The sequence below is a fragment of the Megalops cyprinoides genome, chromosome 22, assembly GCF_013368585.1.
Source record: "Megalops cyprinoides isolate fMegCyp1 chromosome 22, fMegCyp1.pri, whole genome shotgun sequence".
NCBI classification, from domain to species: Eukaryota; Metazoa; Chordata; class Actinopteri; order Elopiformes; family Megalopidae; genus Megalops; species Megalops cyprinoides.
The window spans coordinates 9,162,052-9,183,638 of NC_050604.1; the positions used below are offsets into that span (position 1 = coordinate 9,162,052).

A 21,587-nucleotide genomic window follows, 5' to 3' on the forward strand; every position below is an offset into this window, starting at 1 on the left:
TATTGATGCCCCCGGGCTCCACGCTGAGCTGTGGGAAGCGGCCAGCTGGTGCGAGCGGGCCACCCTGCGGGCCGGTCTGCCTAACGATCCCGGCCCTCCAGATGCCCGCGGCGTCCTCGCCCGGCCTGTTGCACACAGCTGCGCGTGGGGCGCAGCAGCCAGGCTCCGCTCAGGGGGCCCTTAAGAGGGTGCCCGTGCCATGCCTGTCAAAAATAATAGTATTAACTGTGACATGGAAATGTAACCTGATTTAACACGTTGTTAGGAGCTTCAAGATGGCCGCAGCTGCGTTTGTGAGGTGTGAGCAATCATAAGACACAGAGGCGGAAGTATTTGTGTGTCTGTGTTTTGTTTTGACACAGCCCTGAACTCCTGCCCCAGTGTTTCCACCAGACCTAGAGCCATTTGACTTTTATATTCCTGAGTCACAAGATGTTAATTTTTTCCTCTTCAATTAATTATATCGGCACTAACAGGCTTTTATCATAGCAGAATGGCCAGAAATGTAGGGAGCCAGCAGAACATGAACTCACTTTCCCTCTGAGCAGCACACAGAGCCATCCCATTGTGTCTTCTGTCTACAGAAAGCAGCTTTTTGTGGGGCAGCTGTTGGCTTTCTGCTTCAAAGAGTTGGCAGCGCTGTCCTGCCCTCTATTCTCCCTCTCTCTCTGCCTTCCCTCTACAGTGCAAATACAGGCTCAGACCGTGTGTGAACACTCCCTCGGTGGGGGGTTACCCCTCGGAGAAAGCAGCCACCAGTGGGGTCTGGCTGACGGCGAATGGGAACGGCGCATTTCTCTAATGCCTCACGGCTACAGAAGCCAATTACGGAACCTCCCAGATGCTGAGCCGCGCTTTCAGAGCGAGTGCAACATTTCTGCTGCACGCTCGTCGTAGCCTGTTTCTGTTAGCCAGACTGATCTGAAGGTCGACGGCAGACACAGGCCAGTCAGAAAAGCCTTGTTACAGTAGCCTTGTTAGGGAGTTTTGTTACACTCCCTACTTTGAGGTACAGGTAGCTATGGAAGGATGTCAGATGGATTCTCCTTTCCTACACTGCCTATCTCATAGTCACAAACAACTAGCAACCACTGGGCACTTGAATGAGGTGGAAAAATTGCAAATTTTAATATCCTTTTTTATTGCTTGGTGTGTAACATTAACAAAATTGTTTTGTTCCTGGGTCTTTTGGTTCACATATAGCTAGCTAGCAGCTAGCTGGTTACTGCATCTGAAGTGTGATTCAAACAAAAACAAGTTCTCCTCACTTTTCCCATGCAGCAAATAATGTCACTGTGTGGCTGGGTGTGTTCCAGGTCCAGACTACATGTAGTACAAGGTGGCCAACTGTACCTGGAACTACTTGCTTTCAGCCCTACCCCACCTACAGCTGGGGAATGATGCTCTTAGTATTCTCATGTTTAAGTGCACCCGACTGTGGGGTAGTGGAGGAGAGGCTTGCTGAAAATGAGATGGGTCTAAAGGCTCGCGGTTACTCAACAGTAGAAACAGCTCAGCTCAGAATTCACAATTCACAAGTCTCTTGCCTGTTGTTTTTATACCAGTGCAGTCAGAAGCTGTCTGAAGCTGCTTGTTCGTCAGATGTGGCGTTTGAAATGAAGTGAGGCATCAATTCAGAGATGGCAGGCCTTATGCAGAGGCAGTTAAAATGCGGTCTGTCAGGACAGGCATTTCCAGGTCAGCTCGAGTGCTACCTGTCTGTGCCTTTTCCTCCTTTTATTCGTTCACTGACCTGAAAGCGGCAGTTTGGACAGAAAACACGGAATGGCTTTAACAGGCCTCACGCCAGTGTTCACAGGGAGGATTAAATGGCTGCACTCCTAAGGCCTGTAAAGTACAAGCCCTCCCCCATCTTCGAGGGAATTGCGTCTGGTAATGCGCTGATTCGTCAGCAGTTGCGCTGTGTTGTAAAAAGTGCTGAGGTGCGTTTGTGGTACCCTCAATGCTCTCTTTTGGGACCCCTTTTTTGATGATGTGATGGAATCCATGATGTCAGCAAGGGCTTCTCGTTGTAGCTCTCCAGCGTGTGCGGGTTCTGATTGGTGCGTGCCGAACTGTCAATCCCAGCAGGCCTCTGGGGCTGTGTTGCAGGGAAGCCCTCTCATGGGCACATGCGAGCCGCACGCCCACCTGGCAGAGCGGACTGTTCTTTCCGTGTTTTCAAAAAAAAAAAAAAAAAAAAAAAAGGGTCCAATCCGCCCAAGGTTTATTCAAGAGCGCCTTTTGTGTAAATTCAGAGGGAATGTGTTAGGATTGCAGAATCTTAAATGGTCTTGGTTTTAACAGGCCTTTGCTTTTTATATGGCAGTGCTTGTAAAGATTTGTTTTCACAGAACGCCCCCATACAGATTTTGGCAAAGTGCGATGTGAAGCTGCATGAAGCTACATCTGATTTTTCCAGTTAATAAACCACATTTACATTAATCTTTATGCTGGATTCTGAAAGAGAAATTACGGCCTACGTGTTATTAAACCCTCGTAGCAGAAACAAATCAACCTGGATTTGTCAGTCCTTTTGAGAAAGGTATGTTGTGTTTGGATTATGGGATTGCGGATGGCATGAGAGAAGTGACCGAACAGAAATACGTTCTTTGACTTTTTCACCAGTAAAAGCATGTTTGCTCTGCAGCTGCAGCTCTAGAGCTGGCTTGAATCTTTGCCATGAAATTGCTGCTTGCTGATTGGTCTAGAATCCCCACAGGATTATGGGAAAGACCGTGCGCTGTTGTGGTGCAGCTATGTTTGTTTGAGATTTGTAATCTCAATTCCCACGAAGACAAGGAAGAAAACAGAATTTGAGGGAAGAAACAGGCCATTTATTATGGAACAAAAAATAACAAAAAAGTTTTACTGTAATATCTTTTGGCACCATGTGATGTAGTTTTTGTAAGTTTTGTTCCAATAGTCACATTCTCATCAATGTTCTAACCTCATTTCAGTCCCATTCTCATTTCAATTCAGACCATGTTGTCAAGCTTGCAGTCATATTGTAATGACTTCTGAATCCTACTCTAATAAGTTTCTAAGCACATTCAAATCACATTCACAAGCCTCCAAATTAAACACAGCAGAACGTGATTGGAATGAAGTGTTTGGGGTGTGGGGGTGTTGTGCCTGTGTTTGGTCCCTGTTAATTGCTCTTTTCATCTCTAAATTCACATCTTCATAGCCGAAATGAAAGAGTTTTCTTTCTCCATGCATCATTATCCAGTGTACTTTGTGATGAAAATACAATCCTGCATCCCAAGATTCCCGCATGATGTTTATCCCAGAACTAGAGGCTTTCATATTAATGCGTTGGCCTTTTAATCCTGGAACAGAGTCAACAGGCCCTGACCAAATAAGAGCTTGATGCTGACTTTGTCATGAATAGTTTATGAATCCGATACTCTCAAGGTTCAGTGTGGTTTTGTGGCCCAAGGGAGCATTGAATATCTCTGCAGCTCAAAGTGATATTGCCACGGGAGGCGTACAAATAAAGACGCAACAGGATGGCCTTCACATTTGCGGGCGTGTTCCGGGGGCGACGCGGTGAAAATGCACGTGCAAACGTGACCCGGCATGACGCACGTGTACAAGGGGTCCTTCTGAATGAGCAAAGTGAGGCCGTGTTCACAAGTACACATTGACTCAGAGGGGAAACTCAACTGGTCTCTTTGTCAAACTCTGTGGAGTGTGTGAGGAGGGGCAGTCGGCTCGGATGCAAAAGGGTTCACCTTTGCGTGACAGTTACTCTAACCCTCTGTTTTTCTGCACAAAGGATTGTGGGTCCACGTTTTCATGATATAGAGCGAGTAGGAACCTCAGCTACGAATGAGTTTGTTTTGACAGAAGAGAACACAGTGCACTTGACTTTTTCCCCCTGCCAAGAGCAGTGAAATACCTAAAAACAATCCGTTTCAGCCTGTTGGGCAACATTATACACCATCAGCACTGAATAAATGATAAATAGATGATGCTAAGTGTAGCATCTAGTGCCGTGAGCTTCTCCTCTCTTGCTTTTTTCTATATTTTGGTCAGACTTTGAGGATGAGGTCGGGACCTTTACACTATGACGCTAGGTTGATATGTCACAGGCAATGTCTATGATTGAACTAAGCTGTGGTCTTTTTTTATGTGCTCAAGTCATTACAATACCTTGCCTTCTAATGCGGTGCCAACTGTAACTTTGAATGGTACAGTGTAATGCAAACACACCCTTAGAAATCAACGTCTCACAAACAGCGAGGGGGAAAACAGCTGTTGACGAGTGTCTCCCTGGCGGCGGGCCGAGGACGCGTTTGTTTTTCCGGACAGATGGGAAGCCGAATGCCCGGACGGCTGTCTTTGTTCGGCTATTTTTTCCCTCACCTCAGAACAATGGCTCTGAAGGCTCCCAAAAAACGATTCGGGCTGGACAGCAAGGGAGGGGTTGGGGTGGTGGGGGGGGGGGGGGCGCTGAGGGGTGTAACGCGAGGAAAGAATCCGCCGTTCGTGAAAGGAACGTGCCCTGCGAAGCCGTTACGAGCACCGGAGCCTTTATGAGCTTGTGTGGACGGAATTGGTCTTGGCAGAACATCGCCGCTTTCTGAGCCATATTTCTCCTCTGCCATTGAAAAAAAATTTGATTTCAAAACCTGTGTGTTTTTTATCCTGCGTCTGAAACTGACAGACTCAGTGGCTTTCCGCTGTCTCGCTGTGAAAAGCCCTCCGTGGAGCCTGGGATACAGACAGACCGCAGGTGATGAGCGGCTCCAGATCAGGCCCTGGAAAGACTGCTATTCATCATTTACTGATGAGGGATAGCGCTGCCGATGCACTTTGAGTGATTTATCGCAGAGGCGCTGCTGTTAGAACCAGGTTTTATCACGCGGGGTTTTCACTTACGGTGCACATGGGGCCGTTGGTGTGGCTGGACCTCGGGCTCGTGATTGAAATAAAGGTTTATTAAGCCTCCTTCAGAGCAAGTCAAAAGCACTCTGAATATGTCGGACATAACTTCAGATTTGCGGTGTGACTCGTTTTGCAAAGCTCTTGCAGCCTTGATCACACTGCTGAGTTGGAACAGTCAGTCTTCCTTGGGGCTGATTAATTCTGTGAAATGGGCCCATGAAATTTGCCATTAGGCCACGGAAACTGTGTTGCATTTGTTACTGTTTGTTTACATAGCACCCCTAAATTCCCTTGTTCAGCATGTGCAGAAGCATACAAGTCTACGTTCATTTTACCGAAGGACGTTAGATTAAGTGCTTTGCTCCAGGATACAGTAGCAGCGCACTGCGAGTGAGCTGAATCTTTGGATAATGAGCCTTGGTCCTCAACAGCTCTAAAAGTCCTCTGTAGTTTGATGGTTATGACTAAATGATGTTGCCAGAGGGTGTCTCGGCTTCTGACCAGTGTATTTGCATATTTATATTTTGTTGTACACGGCTTTCATGGGTGTTTCCTCCTGCCAGACACAAGAGAAAATAGAGTATTCCAACATATGGGACATCAAAGTTTTTTTTTCTCCGCACTTGTATTTATTGTCTGTGATCTTGTGCTGGCCTTGGGCCTTGCCGTCAATAAAGCTGTTGCAGCCCAGCTAACGCACGCAACCTTTTCACAGTGCTCAGGCTATATCTTGAATGTTGCCGCAGCGCTGCTGAAACATTGAGAGAATGTTGCGTGTTCTGTGCAAAGCAGTGGGTACTGTGGGTCTTATACAGAAGGCTTGGTCTTATACAGAATATATTAAACATAATACATATATTATATATAATATATTTTACATATTGACCGCTTGTTCTGTTCCTCCAGCTGTGGCCAGCCTGTCGATCTTGTTTGATGAAGTTCTGCTCAGCGCAATATTGTCCCTTCACCATTACATCGCCACAGAGACACACGATCATGGAATAATTGCAGAATGATGACAAAATAGACACCAATATTACTCCAAAGATGTACACAAAACAAGTCAATTATACACGACAGGGCACAGCCTGGGTGCATTCAAATAGCTCAAACTGGGTTAATTAGTTTAATGAGATCCAATTCGGAAGGGACAGTGCTGGGGAAATTCGCATGGATTAAATGAGACTAAACAGACTTAATCACAGGAAGCTGGAGGGAGAAGGCTGTGGTAGACTACTTTCCTGGATGCCATTCAGGCTGGCCTCGCTCCTGCAGGTCCTTCACCTGCTGCGTTTTCAGTGGTTCTTTTTCTCAGCTCCCTCAGTGTCATCCCACACCGCACGTTGAAGTAAGAATGGATCAGGTTTAAGTGGTGTTGGCCCCTTACTGATGGCTTTAGCAGTTAGGGGTACCCCTTTCTGAGAAACTGCAGTGGCGATAAAGGAACTGTAGGGGTGAGGAACTGTAAATCCACAACATATCCCCACCCTCCCACTCACAGTGGCTGTTTAATAGCCACGCCTCCACAGATTTGGCCAGTTGAAGGAGGCTCTGAGACTTTGGGGAGGTAGCAGTTTGTCACCTGTTGGGTGTCTCATCAGCTGCAGTCCAGGTGTGCCTTTACAGAGTCACATGACCTAGCATGTGCTGCCTCTGCATGATGTGGAGTCAAATCACACTGCCACGTGAATAATTAAAAAGCAAAAACGGAGCATTGATGAGCTTGTGGGGTTATACTCAGAACCACCCATCTTTATGCAGTTTATTGCACAACCATTATTTAACAGCATCCTTTTACATTTCCAAAGGTGAAGTTGCAATCTCCAATTACGCACATGACCCATCCAACCAAGCACTTTCACTGGGTTTCATTTTCCCTCCAAATAGCCTGAGGTGCCCTTGCTGTTTGCGTATTGTATATCTGCCTTCCAATTCATTCTGTGCTTCTATTCATATAGTCTCACAGGGTTAAGGCACAACTGCCATTGTAACAGCTCATGAGAAGGAAACGGTACAAAGATGGAATGTAATATACAGAGGGTTTTTTTTCTGTGACCTTTAAGGAAGCGGTCTCTGTGTGACCGTCTGGGGTCCCACGACCGTCGCCTGGCTCTGGGAGGGGCTCGGCCAGGCTGGGCTTCCTGTGCTGGAAGGAATAAGGCTGCCGGACCCCTCACCCAAAACATCCTGCCAGCCTGCCTTTTTTAAGTCACGATGTGACTGACCTCATTTTTGACCTTCTGAGAGAGTCACTGGGGTCAAACCCAGCAGGACTGGGTCAGTCAGGGGCCTCACACAGCAGGGTGTGAAACCGCAAGGGAAATAATTATTTAAAATAGAGACACGCTGATTTCCAGTGTTACTTACAGAGCTCATATTTTACATGCCGTCTGCTTGTATAGTGTCATATTTCCTTGCTCGAGTGTGCAACACCCTGTTTGGGGAGCTGAACCGGTCACTTTCAAGATGTAAGGCAAGTTATTAAGCATTCCACGCAGGCAGAAGGCATTCACATTACACACAGAAGCACCGAATGCATTTATCTGGGCAGCCTTGGTGCCAACTGGGAGCTTTAGTGTTTACCTCAAGCACGTAGCTCTGTGATTGACAGCTGACCTGCGTGTCTTGTTTTGTGTACCTGTAGAAAGCTGCTCTTGGCTTGAGGTGTAATGCTGTCCTTGGATGGGGGTGTTGGTAGGAAAGCCAGCACTGGCTGCTTGTGGAGGGAGGGAAGGAGAGGGGAGATGGGAGGACTCAAACAGTCTGGTCATCGGAGATCGGCCTGGAGACAGAAGGCCGATCGAGCTGACCTCAGCCAGGCGTTTGAACCTTGATTTCAGGCCACTGAACCTAGAAATGGATGTTCCTGATCTCACAGATTAGAAGCAGCTGTCTGGAGTTCAGTGGTGTACTGGTCTGAAGTCAGAGTTTAAACCCCTCCTAAGGGTGTTGCAGCTGGCTAGGTTGAAGGTGTCAGCCTCTGTGTGCTGTTGGGCTGGTGTTTGGTGGGGCGCAGGGTGTGTGTTAGTGATGATTTGGAGGGATTTGGTGTAGAAGTGGTAATATTCTCTGTTCTTTCATGTTTTTCAGCTGCTGGGAGTGGCCTTCCTGGGGATCGGGCTGTGGGCATGGAGCGAGAAGGTGAGCGCTCCTGTGTGTGTGTGTGTGTGTGTGTGTGTGTGTAAGTCTGTCTGTGTCTGTGTGCGTTTGTGTCTGTATGTGTCTGTCTGTGTTTGTGTGTGTGTGCGCGTCTACTGTAGAGTCCACTGTGGTGGAGGAGTTTACTGTATACATTCCTACCCGTTCAGCTCCAAGATATTCCTTTATCTGAATTGCAGCTACACAGCTAAACTGTCCGTTTGTGTAATGTTTCCTGTCTCAGTAAGACTGAGAACTGCAGTTCTCAAATGTGTCATTTTGTATAATACTTCCAGTATTATTTATGTTCAGATGTGGCGTTGGCCTCAGAGGTGAATGTTTTCCACATTCCCGATGCGTGTGAGACACCTGGCTAACTCTCAGGCACGGACACACGCAACACGCAGCAGGTCATGTTAGGTTCTCATTTCAGTTTGACTGGAGTTCACCATTAACCCTGGGGGCCACGTTCTGATCGGCCGCTACAGCACGGCCTGCACAGCGCCAAGCAACACTCACCTGCAATCCATTGCACGCTTGCACCCTGCCAAACCGCGTCTGACAGAGGCCTGCGTTTAATAGACTCGCTGTAAAAGCCAGCACGGATAGAAATTGCACATGCAACTGGGCAGAAAATTAGGGCCCTGTTAAAACAGCCCGGCCCGACCCGAAACCAAAGGGCCCCCGCTGCGGGTGCGCTGCGATTCAGGGTGAGGAGGTGACCGGTTCGAAGGAACGGGCCAGCGCCCTCATTATGGTATGTTTCACCTAACAGGGCAGGGGGAATTTTAATCACTGACCCCAGCCAAAAACAAAAAATCAAACTTCACAGGATCATGCCCCCTATTATTCAGGCTGATAAACATTATGGCACATGGTGTTTATGAGCTTAATTCTAAGGTAAAACTAAGTGGGGTGAGTGTTCCTGTACAAAGCCGCTAGCGTGCTTCTGCAAGGTGTGCGCCACACGTCGGACATGGTTGCAGTTAGCCTCCCACCCGATCACCCAGAGTATCTTGAGATCAATGAAAGTTATGGCTTGGCAGTATAGCATAGTGGTAAGGAGCAGCGCTCATAATGAAAGGCTGCTGGTTTGATGCCCCACTCGGGCACTGTTGCTGTACCCTTGGCCAAGGTACTTAATATAGAACTGCCTCAGTAAATATCCAGCTGTATAAATGGATAGCATGTAAAAACTGTATCCTATGTAAGTCGCTCTGGATAAGAGCTTCTGCTAAATGACAATTATGTAATGTAATGATTGAAAGGGGCTACATAAATGCAGCCCATTGTTAATATGTCTAAAATACGCCTCTAGTAACTGTAGGTCCTCCTTTAAACCACAGGTTCTTGAATAGTGGAGAAAAATGTGGCTGCGTTTTTAGCGGGTGGTTATCAGCGTAACTGGAAATGCAGCATTTGAAGAAATGGAGCGGAAAGGCTTTTGAAGAACGGATCCATTTCCCGTGAAGAATCCGCTCTGCCTTTGAAGGCCCCCGCTCAGACAGATTGTCTGATTGTTCTTGGCAGTGATGTGGACACGGCGTGGAAGAGGGCAGTGCGGTGGTGTTTGCGCTGGCTCCGAGCAGCGCCGCGAATCCGCCGCGATCACGCGGGGCCTCGGCCAATCCAAACACGGCTACTGTTATTGCACGGACGTCGCTCGTGATAGGAGACATGCCGTTCTTCCTCTCTGTGCTCTCTGAGCTATCTCCTTCCCATTAACACAGTCGTAAACTGTGCCTGAGTGATCGAAACTGGAACACTGTCTCTCATATTGGATCCAAGACAGTTGGTGAAGGCCGAAAGGATGTCCTTTGCGGTTTTCTCCTTTATGCATTCTTTTTTGAGGGGGGGTGTGGGTAGGAAAGGCAGTACTGGGTGCATTTGGGGGGGGGGGGGGGGGGGTAGTGAGGGAGAGGTGAGCTGGGAGGACTGACATAGTGGGGTTACCTGAGATCAGTTTGGAGACAGAAGGCCAATCACAGTGACCTTAGCCGGGCGTTTGAACCTTGATTTCAGGCCAGTAGGCCACTGAACTTAGAAGTGAAATGGATGTTTGTGATCTCACGGATTAGAAGCAGCTGTCAGTAGTTTGCTAGTCTGAATTATATGTGTTACATCTCTCTCTCACATACATACATACATATATATATATATATATATATATATATATATATATATATATATATATATGCATGTATGTATGTATGTGCTTCCACATCCTAATTGGTATGTCATTAAGAAGATTCAACCATATTTATGTGCCTACAGAGAATTAACACTGAGTTAATACTCCTTGAACTGTGAAGAGGAAACCAGGAGTTCAGAGAAGACACCATGCACTAATCAAGTGATAATTAGTGTTGATTTCAGTAAAATGTTATGTAGCATAAATGTGATTAAAAACAAGTGTTGTCATCACAGCCGCGAATACTGTATTTTAAGATTGTTTTTCTTTGAATCTGATTCTCTGGAGGCAGTACAAAGTCAGCAAGTATAGAACTGGCTCTTATATTGCAAGCTCATTAATGGCTTTGAATGTACCAGCTGCCTCTATTTAATGCTGTATGTGCAGCCAGAGCCACACTTTTCATTGTAATTGTAGTTTTTCTCATCTTTTTTGCAGTCCTTTTGTGTATATGTTTTATACATACAGAGTATAAATATTACATGTTTGATGGCTAACAAAAGTCGCTACATCTTAGGTGACATTTTCATTAGTTTAATCTGGTCATGCTTTATTCTGTGGAAATGAGTCACTGAGAAGGAACGCTCGTGTACAGAGAGAAGCGCTCTGTGGAGGCCAAAAGAAACAGCATTGAACTGAAGCTGGATTTTGACATGCTTTGTAGTTCCCTCCCTTAGCAACCAAGGCATCAGGCGCAGGGTGGGAATGCTTGGGTTTCGGAGAGGCGCAGAAAAGAGACTGCCGAATTTTCACCCAAGCTTGCTTGGCTCCCACTCAGAAAATCCGACCGGGGGTTCCAGCAGAGGCTAAATCTTAAAGCATCTGGTGCTATCGCTCCCCGGTGCACTGCAGCGTCTGCGTTCGGACCCCATCTGTGTCACAAGAAAAGCTTGGCTGTTGTGTAGTAACTGGGAGCCAAGTTTGGGCTGAGGTCATCCTTCCTCTTACCAGAAAAGCTGAGGCTTGTTTTTCAAGCAGCAAACCAGAGCATGAGGAGAAGCTAGGCTTTTCTACATGAGAGCGGATGTCAGGTCTTTGGAGATGCGTTAAATCAATCAATCAATCAATAAATAAATCAATCAGGCAGTCAGTCAGGCAATCAATGATTTGATTGATCTGTAACGATTCTGCCAACAGTGTCACATAAAGTACATTGTCTGCTTAGGACATTGGGTCTGTAGAGAAAGGTTTTTGAATCTCCTTTAAAATGTGTGAACTGGGAAGAAAAGCACAGTGCGTTTGGAAAAACTGGTGTCTAATGTCCTAATGGAAAAACGCAGGTCTCTGGGTGGCTGTGTGGTGTAGTAGAGTCAGGAAGTAGACGATTTCTGGTGCAATTCCCTGGCGGGCCCCGCTACGGTACCCTTGAGCAAACAACGAAACCTGCCTAACTGCAGTAAATATTCAGCTGAACAAATGGATAATGTGTAAAAATGCAGGCCGTGCAAGCCGTGGATTGGATAATGACTTCCAGCCACAGGCCGCATTAAGAGGAGTTATGGGGCTGGCTTCCTTTTTTGACCAGGGCTGGAGAACTTCCAGGGTCTGTCAGCTTTGAATACACTTCAGGGACTAAACCTCAGCATCGCCTGGTATTATTATTAATGTGCCATTTACGTCCATATGATGTCAGATGGCACATTACCATTTATGTCCAGATGATGTCACATGGTACATTAGCATTTGTGTCCAGAAGAAGTCAGATTGATGGGAAGGTTTTATGGCAAAGGCAGACCTGGAGGCTGAGTCTTCCAGCAGAGGTCTCCCCGGATGCCATCATCACAGATAAAAGGAGAAGGATGTTGGTTTTTTTTAATTAAAAAGGATTGTCACGCTCCCTGTGAGAGGCTGTACTACACAATGGTGTGATATTTGCCTGGCATATTCATGGTGTCATTCTGCTCTATTCTACAGACAGTACTATAAAAATGATTTGCTGTATGAATTACGTACATATATACGTGTGTGTGTGTGTGTGTGTGTGTGTGTGTGTGTGTGTTCGTCTTTGATGGTGATGATGTAAAGGTGTGAAGAGAAACGCTGCTGGCACTCATTTGTTAAGAGTCGTTAGTATTCAGGTTTCAGTGGGACTCCCATTTAAAGCTGTTTCTTCTGTGCATCAGGGCGTGCTCTCCAACATCTCCTCCATCACAGACCTGGGGGGCTTCGACCCAGTCTGGCTCTTCCTGGTGGTGGGAGGGGTGATGTTTATCCTGGGCTTCGCCGGCTGCATCGGAGCTCTGAGGGAGAACACCTTCCTGCTCAAGTTTGTAAGTGTCCCCGCGCGGCCAGCCACGCCCACGCCCTTGGCCCCCGCACCCGCATCCTGGCCCCTCCCCCCACCCTGCCACCCCCTGCCGTCGCCTCACGCCTTGTGCCTCCCGCCTCATGCCTCATCCCGGACCGTGCCGTTTGTTTCGTGTGCCGGAGTGAGTCGTTGCCGCACGGACGCCCCGTCCCGGCGGAAGCATCTGGAAACGTTTCTCGAGCCCCCGCAGATGGGCTCGCACAGCCGTCGCCATGGCGACCCCTTGGCCCGGCTCCGGTGTTTTCATGGGAATAGTTGATAAAAGAAGGGGAGAGAGGGAGAGAGAGAAAGAGGGACCTAAAATTGTGCGAAACACACCCAGAAAAGACTGCGTGAGGGAGTTACCCTTGGCAGCGGCCCCTGGCACGGCACCACGCTGAAAATGACATCACAGGTCGCGCGGCTCAGTCGCCGTGGATACGCCCACAGTTTACCTTTTCCTTTCTGACAGTGGGGGCAGTCATTATTTCAGGGAAACGCAATGGAAAAAACAGCAACACCCTTTTACCGTAACTCTGTTTTTTTCTTTGCTGGTGATGGGGGTGTTCATTTAGTGTGAGGGATACAGCCAAGACTGCTGAAGAGTACAGCTCTACCCACAGAACTAAAATGTAATGACTTTTGAGTGAATTGCAATGTCAGCTTCAAGGCCCCTGCTGACCTTGTGTAAAATCCCATTTGCAGAATAAGTGATTACGGGCTTTACCCAAAAAGACACATTAATCATGCCTTTTACTGTAATGACTTTTTTGATTAAACTTCTGCCCCTGACATTTGAAACCGGTATGACAGATTATCTTACCAAGACGAACTTAATAACTCTTCTGTGACATAATCTGAATTTAAAAGCAGTTTTTTCACTGTTTCCATAGACTATCTATCAAGTCGTTTGAAACAAGAGATTATTTGCAATTGCTTCATTGCAAAATAAGATAGACCTTGAATTACCTTGGCGATGGTTTAACCCTTTCGTACGTGACTTATTTTATGCTGTGTAGGGCATGTGTTATGTTACATAGTTTGTTATGTTTTCATTGGCATTATTAAGCATCTCAGTTTTCACCGCTGCATTAGCAATACTTTGTAACGTTAAATCACTGTTTCCTCAAAGCTAACGTTAGCTAGAATTTTTCCTATTTAGTGTTCTAATTACACCGGTTTGACTGTATGTGCAAAAGGGTAAATAATGGATTTGGTCACAGAAACCTCATACTTAGGGCATGGGAAGACTCATATGTACTTGTGCAAACCAAAATGAACTATCAAATACAAATAAAAATATGCATAATAACAATTCATTATGGGACTGAAAGGCATCACAATGAATAGGATGTTGAGTAATCAGAGCCATCCTTGACTTGAGCTGAGGGTCTCTGTTTTTCGGGGTGCTCCCCTGTTGCAGTTCTCAGTGTTTCTGGGGATCATCTTCTTCCTGGAGCTGACCGCGGGGGTCCTGGCCTTCGTCTTTAAGGACTGGATCAAGGACCAGCTCAACTTCTTCATCAACAACAACATCAGGGCGTACCGGGACGACATCGACCTGCAGAACCTCATCGACTTCACCCAAGAATATGTGAGAGCGATCACTAAATCATTACTGAAATCATTACTGTCATTACTGCTACTGTTTTTAGTATTACAAACTCACTCGGTCCTAATCCAAAGTGCTTTATAGAGCGTATGAGGGTTTCATATTATCAGGTATATCCTGATAACAAGGCCTTGATATTTACTCAAAAAGTTATTGATAATTGCTTACCTTTAGGGTGCGAGGGCCTACCAGTGAATCATACCAACAGCTCTTAGGCTACAAAATCTTTCTCTATGCTATAGTGTCTTCTCATAGTGATCACAGCTACGTTTGTATGGTGTGATGGGCCGTGTAGTACTTATATCCATACAGCTGATGCTAACATTTTCGCAACGTTTCTGTAACATTGTTTCAGCATTGTTGGGATGGTTTGTGGAAGTGGGATGTTATCTTAACATGCCATGGAGCCCGAACAATTAACAGTAAACAGCAGTATGCAAATTCTGCATGCATTTCTGTAAAGTAATGAATAAAGAATTTGTATTCTGCTGTTTAGAACATCCCTCCCCAGAGACAAATAATGTTTTATGGGTATTGAACATTCAGCTGAAGGTAACATTTACACAGAAATGAAAAGGGACAATACGTGTATCGTGAAATACATAAAACAAATGTCAAATGTCAGGCCTTCTTAGTAGACTGACCCACAGCAGGGTGAAATGTTTACACTTCCAAATGTTCTGTATTTAACTTATCTAAGACGTTGATCTTCAGATGCTACGCCTGAATCAGGCACAGCAACACCTCCAGAAAACTGTCCAATTGAAAGTCAGAAAAGCCTCCTCAGAAGCAGTGAAACGGTCCTCATTGGTTCTCTGATGTTGATCTGAACGTTCTGAGCGTGTTGGCGTGCTGTCTCTGTGCTCTGACTGTGCCTCTGTCCGTGGCACGCGACGCCGGTGACAGATCCGATTAAACGGCACCGTTAAACAGAGGCCCTCTCACAGGGAGCACAGAACCGCTGCTTCTCACGGGTCCCAGTCCGTCACGAACCGAGCCTCTTCCCCCCACACAGATCCCCCATTGTGTTTTTCACACAGTGGAATTCCTCCGCAGAGACGGAAATCGAAAACAAGTGAAAAGCTCAGATCATTTGCAGAAGCTGCGTATGAGTGCTGGAGGCTCATGGTAGTGGCATCGTGGTAATACTGAGCGGAGGTCAGCTGCCGAAAAGACCACGTGACTATTTCAGGGAGGTCAATCAATTTTCTTACATTTTGCACATGGTCTCACCCAGAGTGACTTACATAGGTTACAATTTTTACGTTACCCATTTATACAGCCGGATATTCAGCTAATTCTGGGCTAAGTAGCCTACCTTGCCCAGCTGTACAGCAGCAGTGGACCGGCAACCTTTCGGTTACTAGCCCTGCTCTGCTCTGCATGTCTCTGGCCTTGCAGTGGGAGTGCTGCGGGGCGTTCGGGGCCGACGACTGGAACCTGAATATCTACTTCAACTGCACTGACTCCAACCCCAGCCGAGAGAAGTGTGGAGTTCCCTTCTCCTGCTGCACCAAGGACCCTGCGGTAACGAAGCCCCGCCCCACACACTTCCCCTAGCCCCGCCCCCGTCTCTTATCACATATGAGCATATGTTGGCAAATGTTTAAAAAGTAATCTATTTTAAATGTAGTTTATTTTATGATAACATGTCACAGGTTATGTTCACTCAGCAGTGAAGGTCACAGTTTGATCCCTCTAAAGATAAACTATGCCTTTCTTCTCAGGAGGATGTCATCAATACACAGTGTGGCTACGACATTCGGGCGAAAGATGTGAGTTAAAACTGTATGTTTCCATACATCCATAGTGATGATATGAAGGAATGCAATTGGTTGGCTTGGTTGGCGGTAGGGTGGATTTAGTCTGAATGCAGTTCCTCGTCACACCACTTGTCAGTGCTGTTCTGTTAAATGTTGCTACATCCATCCGAGGTCCTCTCTCGAGGCTTCTTATTACATTACATTATTGACATTTAGCAGATGCTCTTATCCAGAGCGACTTACGTTACATTTTTTTTGTACATGTTACCCATTTATACAAGTGGATATTTACTGAGGCAATTCTGGGTTAAGTACCTTGCCCAAGGGTACTGGCTAGGGTACTACAGCGGGGAATCAAACCGGCAACCTTTCGGTTACAAGTCCTGCTCCTTAACCACTATGCTACACTGCTGCCCAAATACTGCAAGGTCAGTCTCATGAAGCCCGCACAGGTACGACCGGCACTTTGCGCAGTGAAGTGCAGTAGAATGGAGCGTCTCCTCATGCATTCAACCTTTTTAAATCCGCTGCCGTCACTTCCGTCACCAGTGGAACCAGCTGGTCTGCAAGCTGCCGCCTGCTCCTGGCACAGCCACCAGTGGGACTGTATTTTCGGTCGTCGCTGTGGTGAAGGCAGTACGAGGCACGCCTGGACTTACTGTTTCAACATCGCCCGTCGTACTCCAAACCCAGAGCGGCCAAAGCATCAGGATCATTGTGTAAGAAAAACAGACTGTTTTCGTAAGGAGGCTGGCGAAGAGCTGGCGTGTGGCTGTAACACTTCACTCGCAGACAGAAACGGCTGAAGTAGGCTACAGAGTGCAGCAGGGAGGCTAATGAGGAGGCCGGTGAAGGAGGCACAATCGGTCACACTCCACTTGAGGAGGAAAAGACTTGCTCTGCAGACTGCGCTTTGTCTAAGTCCTGCAGAGACGTGCCCGCCAGCTCCATACTATCGCATTTCACTGTGCAAAGCGCCGGTCGTACCCGTGTCGATTTCAGGAGATCGACTTTTCATCTGATTTGCATAATACCCAGAGGCTTTGATTTGCAGGACAGGTATTACCTTGCTATTTTAATTACACCCGCTGCCTGAGGAGGGATCACTTCTCAAATCATCATTTGAGATGGGATAATCACAAGCACACATAGTGATGCTCAGTTCGAAAAACAATCGCTTTGATCAGTCTATGTCTCTAGAGTTGATGAAATGAGTGTTCTTTCAATTTGGACCGTGTTGGACTGACATTATTGCAGGTGCTGTTTTTCCTGGTTAATGTGAATTTAGTGCTCTGAGCTTACACAAACTCATAGGGATCTGGAACAGAGGTTAAGCCTGTGGGACACCTTTCTGCCTTTGAAAGGTGGCCTTGCAGTGTGGATTTCTGATCTGGCTTATTTCTGCTGCTTGGTTTATCCCTCAGGACTCGGAGCAGAAGACCTTTATCTACATCAAAGGTTGCGTGCCTCAGTTCGAGAAGTGGCTGCAGGAGAACCTAACCGTGGTGGCGGGGATCTTTATTGGAATTGCACTGTTGCAGGTGAGGGAGACTGATTATCTCACGCCTTACTGTGGTATTTCACCACGTCAGTCACTAAAAGCTCACCTGCTTTGCTTCACTCAGATGCGCGTTTCACACTTTCAGTATACAGCAAAGTAGTTAGCCTGGCAAGGCTTTCTAGTTTATTACCTGTTTGTCCAGAAAACCACAGCCCATTTAGAGTAATAAGCCCATTATGTAATACCCTCTAGATTTGATGAATGTGGATGTCATTTTCAAATTGCATGAGCGTTATTCCTTTTATTTGGGAGAAATGGGTATGGCCACAGTTTGCTTTTGTCACACCTGTCTGTGGATACCTGTGCTGAACTTCAGGGGTCCTTTAGCCTGTGACCTTTGGCCCCACTTGTAATAAGACAAATCTGAAAACAGCCATAATGAAGCCCTCTGCTTGCAGGCTTTCTCTCAGTTGTTAACTACAACAAGCACAGGGTTACTGAGAAAACGTTGCCAGTGATTTATACTGAAGCCGGCAAACGTACCCATAATTCCTTCACGACGCATAACACCTGTTTCACATAGAGCCAAAACTGCTTTATTTTTCCCCAGATGAGCCAAGGACCGTAAAAGGACATGATGTATGCCTGAGCCTCCTGATAGTTTTATTGCTGAAGGATTTTGTAAAGCAGATAAATTGTGACAGGGAAAAAGGGGCAGTCACACGTCAGGCATATCTCACAGCGAGAAACGAGAGGATCATGGGTATTTTCTCTCCTGTCAGTAAGGGACAGCGTTCATGAGATGGAGGCACTAGAGTCTCTTCGCCCACTCCGTCATACATGGAAGAGACCATATATTCAGTTATTTCAGTATTGCACCTTCAGTTCACTTGCATCATTGTTTGCATGCTAGGTCATTATGAAAAATGAAAAACCCCCAGTTTCACATCAATATTCATTTAAAAAAATCATAAAAGAACGAATGGAGATGATTCACTTTCCCACTTGAAAGTATTAGTGAACACACTCACTCTTTTCAGTGAGTCATGGGCCATGGGAAAACAGGACCGTTTGATTGTTTGAATATCTGATCCAGGGAACCGCAAAATATTCAAATCTCATATTATTTGAAGCTGAAGTTAATTTATCATTTGTTGTCTTCAAAGGACACCACCCACATTCGCTCATTTAGTGAAGGGCTACTAAATGTAATTAATCCAGTGATCCTCCACCGGACAAGTCTGCAATAAGAACGCCAAACTGCCTAGAGAGAAGGATCCTTTGACAGGGTTGTAACATGTAACATAAACATGTATTCTGTGTGGTGCAGTGGTAGTGTGATGCAGTGTCTTTGATCCGTTCTCTGTGTGTTGCTTTTCATATTCTCAGATATTTGGGATATGCTTGGCGCAGAATCTAGTGAGCGACATCGAGGCTGTGAGAGCGAGCTGGTGAGAATTCTGTCCTCTCCCCCATGTCAGTCCAACTCTAATACCTGCCTCAGAACCAGGAGTATCGGGTTCTAACCAAGCAATGCATTGATAATATCGAATAAGTACACCTGCCTATATATTTCTGTTGCAGTGGCAAACACCTTTTCATTTGTCTGTGCTTTTGATGCTTCTTAATTTTGAATGTAGAATGGGAAAATGGGCTACAAGCGGTTTCATTTTGTTTTAAAAGCCTGCCATCTGGTGGATACAGCGGGTACAACATAATGAAAGAGACTGGCTACCGTCTACAAGAGAATGACTGATATTTTAGAACAACCCAATGATTGTATTAAAAAATGGAGGGCAAACCGTTAGTTTTACCTGATGTTAAACAAGAAAGTACATAGACAGGGTTGTCCCACCCATGTCCCAGTCAGCGACGTCCATTTTTGCTTCTGTCTGGACTATGTGTGTCTGTATGTGCCTACTCCAAGCAGAAGTTGCCTGTACAATACCGATCTAGGGGCAGTTATTCAGATTATCTCATAATGGTCAAGGCTGGAATTGTACGCAGGGAATCTGGTCCTAGATCAGACCACTGTAGAGCCACTGTTTGAACAGCTAACTCTGTCTCTTTCTCTCTACAGTCTGTTCACCTGATGCCTCAGCTCCCCTGACCTGACCACACAGGTAGAGTTTCACCTCCTGCAAACCAGCACCATGGGCCACTGAGAGAGGTCATCGGGGTAGAATATAGGAAAGCAGCCCTTCTCTAATGCAAAGCAGACAATCAGACAGTTAGACAATCAGATTTTCATCAGAATGCAAGTTTATTGTCACAATGGGTTACAAGCTGACTTATTATGGTCTGTTTCACCTAGGTCCCCTGCAGCATGGAGCACAGATGGCGGAAGAGAAATCGCCAAGTTCACCACATTATATGAGACATGTACAAAGAAGATTACCTGTACAACTTTTATTACCTGTAAATATTAATACTTTTGTAGGTGTTATGAGTTTTTAAAGATATCTGGCAGTGTCAAACACTGCCTGTAAGAAGTGAGTGGTGGTTGTGGTTGTGGTGGTGGTCGTGGTGGGGGGGGCGGGTTGGGGGGGGGGTTGTCTAAATGCACTGCATGCCTAATGGATTGGCATTGGTTTCATGTGTATTCCACAATGTAAAAAGATTTTTTTGTGTATACTGAAGATATGCGGTATGAAAGTAGTTGTATTTGTACCATTTTGCAACACGCCGAAGATAGAATGTTACAAAAACCCAGTACTGTACTCAAGCGTAACTAATCTGTGACATGGACTTCCAGGAGCAGCGACGCCCCCTTGTGGCGCAGTTACCTTCACAGAGATCAGATTTAAGTACCTTAAAGGCTATGTCAGCTATAGTTGGTGCACTATGTCATTTCAAAGGTGGCACGATTTTTTTTCGTTGTGTTTAATAATGGTATCCTTTTAGTCTTCTGACAGGGGATGTTGCTTTTAGTTTTTTTTTTTTTTGTTATTATTTCAAATAAATTAATTGTGGTATGACGGGTAATACTCTTAAGTAGGCCTTAGGGTTGAGATTAAAGGTATTCTGTGCGATTTTTTTGACCTTTTTTGCGATTTTGTTAAGAATGAAAGTGATTATAAGAATGTGAACTGCTTTTATTTCATTACAATTGGTTTAACCAGAGATGCTCAAATGCAAAAAAACCATTTCCTGTGTTTGTGCTTCTTGGACACATAAAACTAGAGAAACATAAGAGGAGAACCCGGAGCGAAACAGGAAGTGATGTTAAAGGTTCTGACAGATCAGTGTCATTTCTTTAAAATAGATTCACCCTTTGTCTTTGTAAAAAAGCTTTCCAGATGCTACAGCCAACACAACAGCAGGTTTGACCAGTCCGGGTGCTTGCCCTTCATCTGTTTGAAGGCTCAGATCTTCCTTTGATGGTCTGGAAAAGCACCTCCACATCATACATGCACCTGTCTGCTCCATCTTTATGTTGCAGCGTTGCCTTCCCGTTGCATCCTTTCACCAAAGGCAATTGCATCTAGCTAGCACTGCTCCCCGTGTGTATTGGCTTGCAGCAAAGCGTCTAATCGAAAGGCCAGGAGCACAGCAATGACATGCACCCACTTCCTGGGAAACCCGCTGCCATTACTGTAATCAGTGGCGAACGAGCAAAAAACTTCTAAACAGGCTGGTAAGAACTGGGTGATGACAACAGATTTATCTTATCAATGCAGTCTTAAATCGTGCCAAAAAACTTGCATGAGATACCTTTAATTTCATGCCAAATGATTGGTTTGTACATAGTGCTTCAGGTCCAATAGAGCCCTGAGAGATTGTCCATCACACTTTTTATTAGGTGTAACTTGGTAAGGCCTTAATAAAGCATACTGTACATGGCTGCTTCATGGCATTACCATTTTATAAGCTCGTTATAAGCTAACACGATAAATAACAGCTGCCACACTCATATACAAGTACATGTCTTAACATGCTGTTTCACTCTTTAGAGCATTAGATATGCTTGATAAAGCAGTAATGCCAAGCTCATTGAGATGTCATATATGCTTTATTAAGGCCTCATCAAATTGCACAAAATTTAAATAAGATGTGACCAGATTATGTTTTGTGTAGTTAACAAACTGTCTCATCCCATTGTATGATTTCAATTTTGCCATTTTTCAAATGTTCTGGAAGACATTACATTATATGTCCATTAGTCATAATCTAATGTAAATCACGTCTCTAGTTGACAGAGT

General features: G+C 45.7%; 1 protein-coding gene across 1 annotated transcript in view; it reads left to right on the forward strand.

Annotated features, from left to right (window-relative positions):
- LOC118769618 (tetraspanin-5-like) overlaps positions 1 to 19,765 on the forward strand; it is a 29,853-nt gene extending 10,088 nt beyond the window's left edge. Inside the window, exons 2-10 of the mRNA XM_036516819.1 lie at positions 7,984 to 8,034; positions 12,346 to 12,492; positions 13,933 to 14,103; positions 15,523 to 15,648; positions 15,849 to 15,896; positions 17,309 to 17,425; positions 18,775 to 18,836; positions 19,466 to 19,508; positions 19,700 to 19,765. Coding sequence (XP_036372712.1) covers positions 7,984 to 8,034; positions 12,346 to 12,492; positions 13,933 to 14,103; positions 15,523 to 15,648; positions 15,849 to 15,896; positions 17,309 to 17,425; positions 18,775 to 18,836; positions 19,466 to 19,478 — 735 coding nt within the window. The 3' untranslated portion in view covers positions 19,479 to 19,508; positions 19,700 to 19,765. The remainder of the gene's footprint in view (positions 1 to 7,983; positions 8,035 to 12,345; positions 12,493 to 13,932; positions 14,104 to 15,522; positions 15,649 to 15,848; positions 15,897 to 17,308; positions 17,426 to 18,774; positions 18,837 to 19,465; positions 19,509 to 19,699) is intronic.
- Positions 19,766 to 21,587: the final 1,822 nt, after the last annotated feature.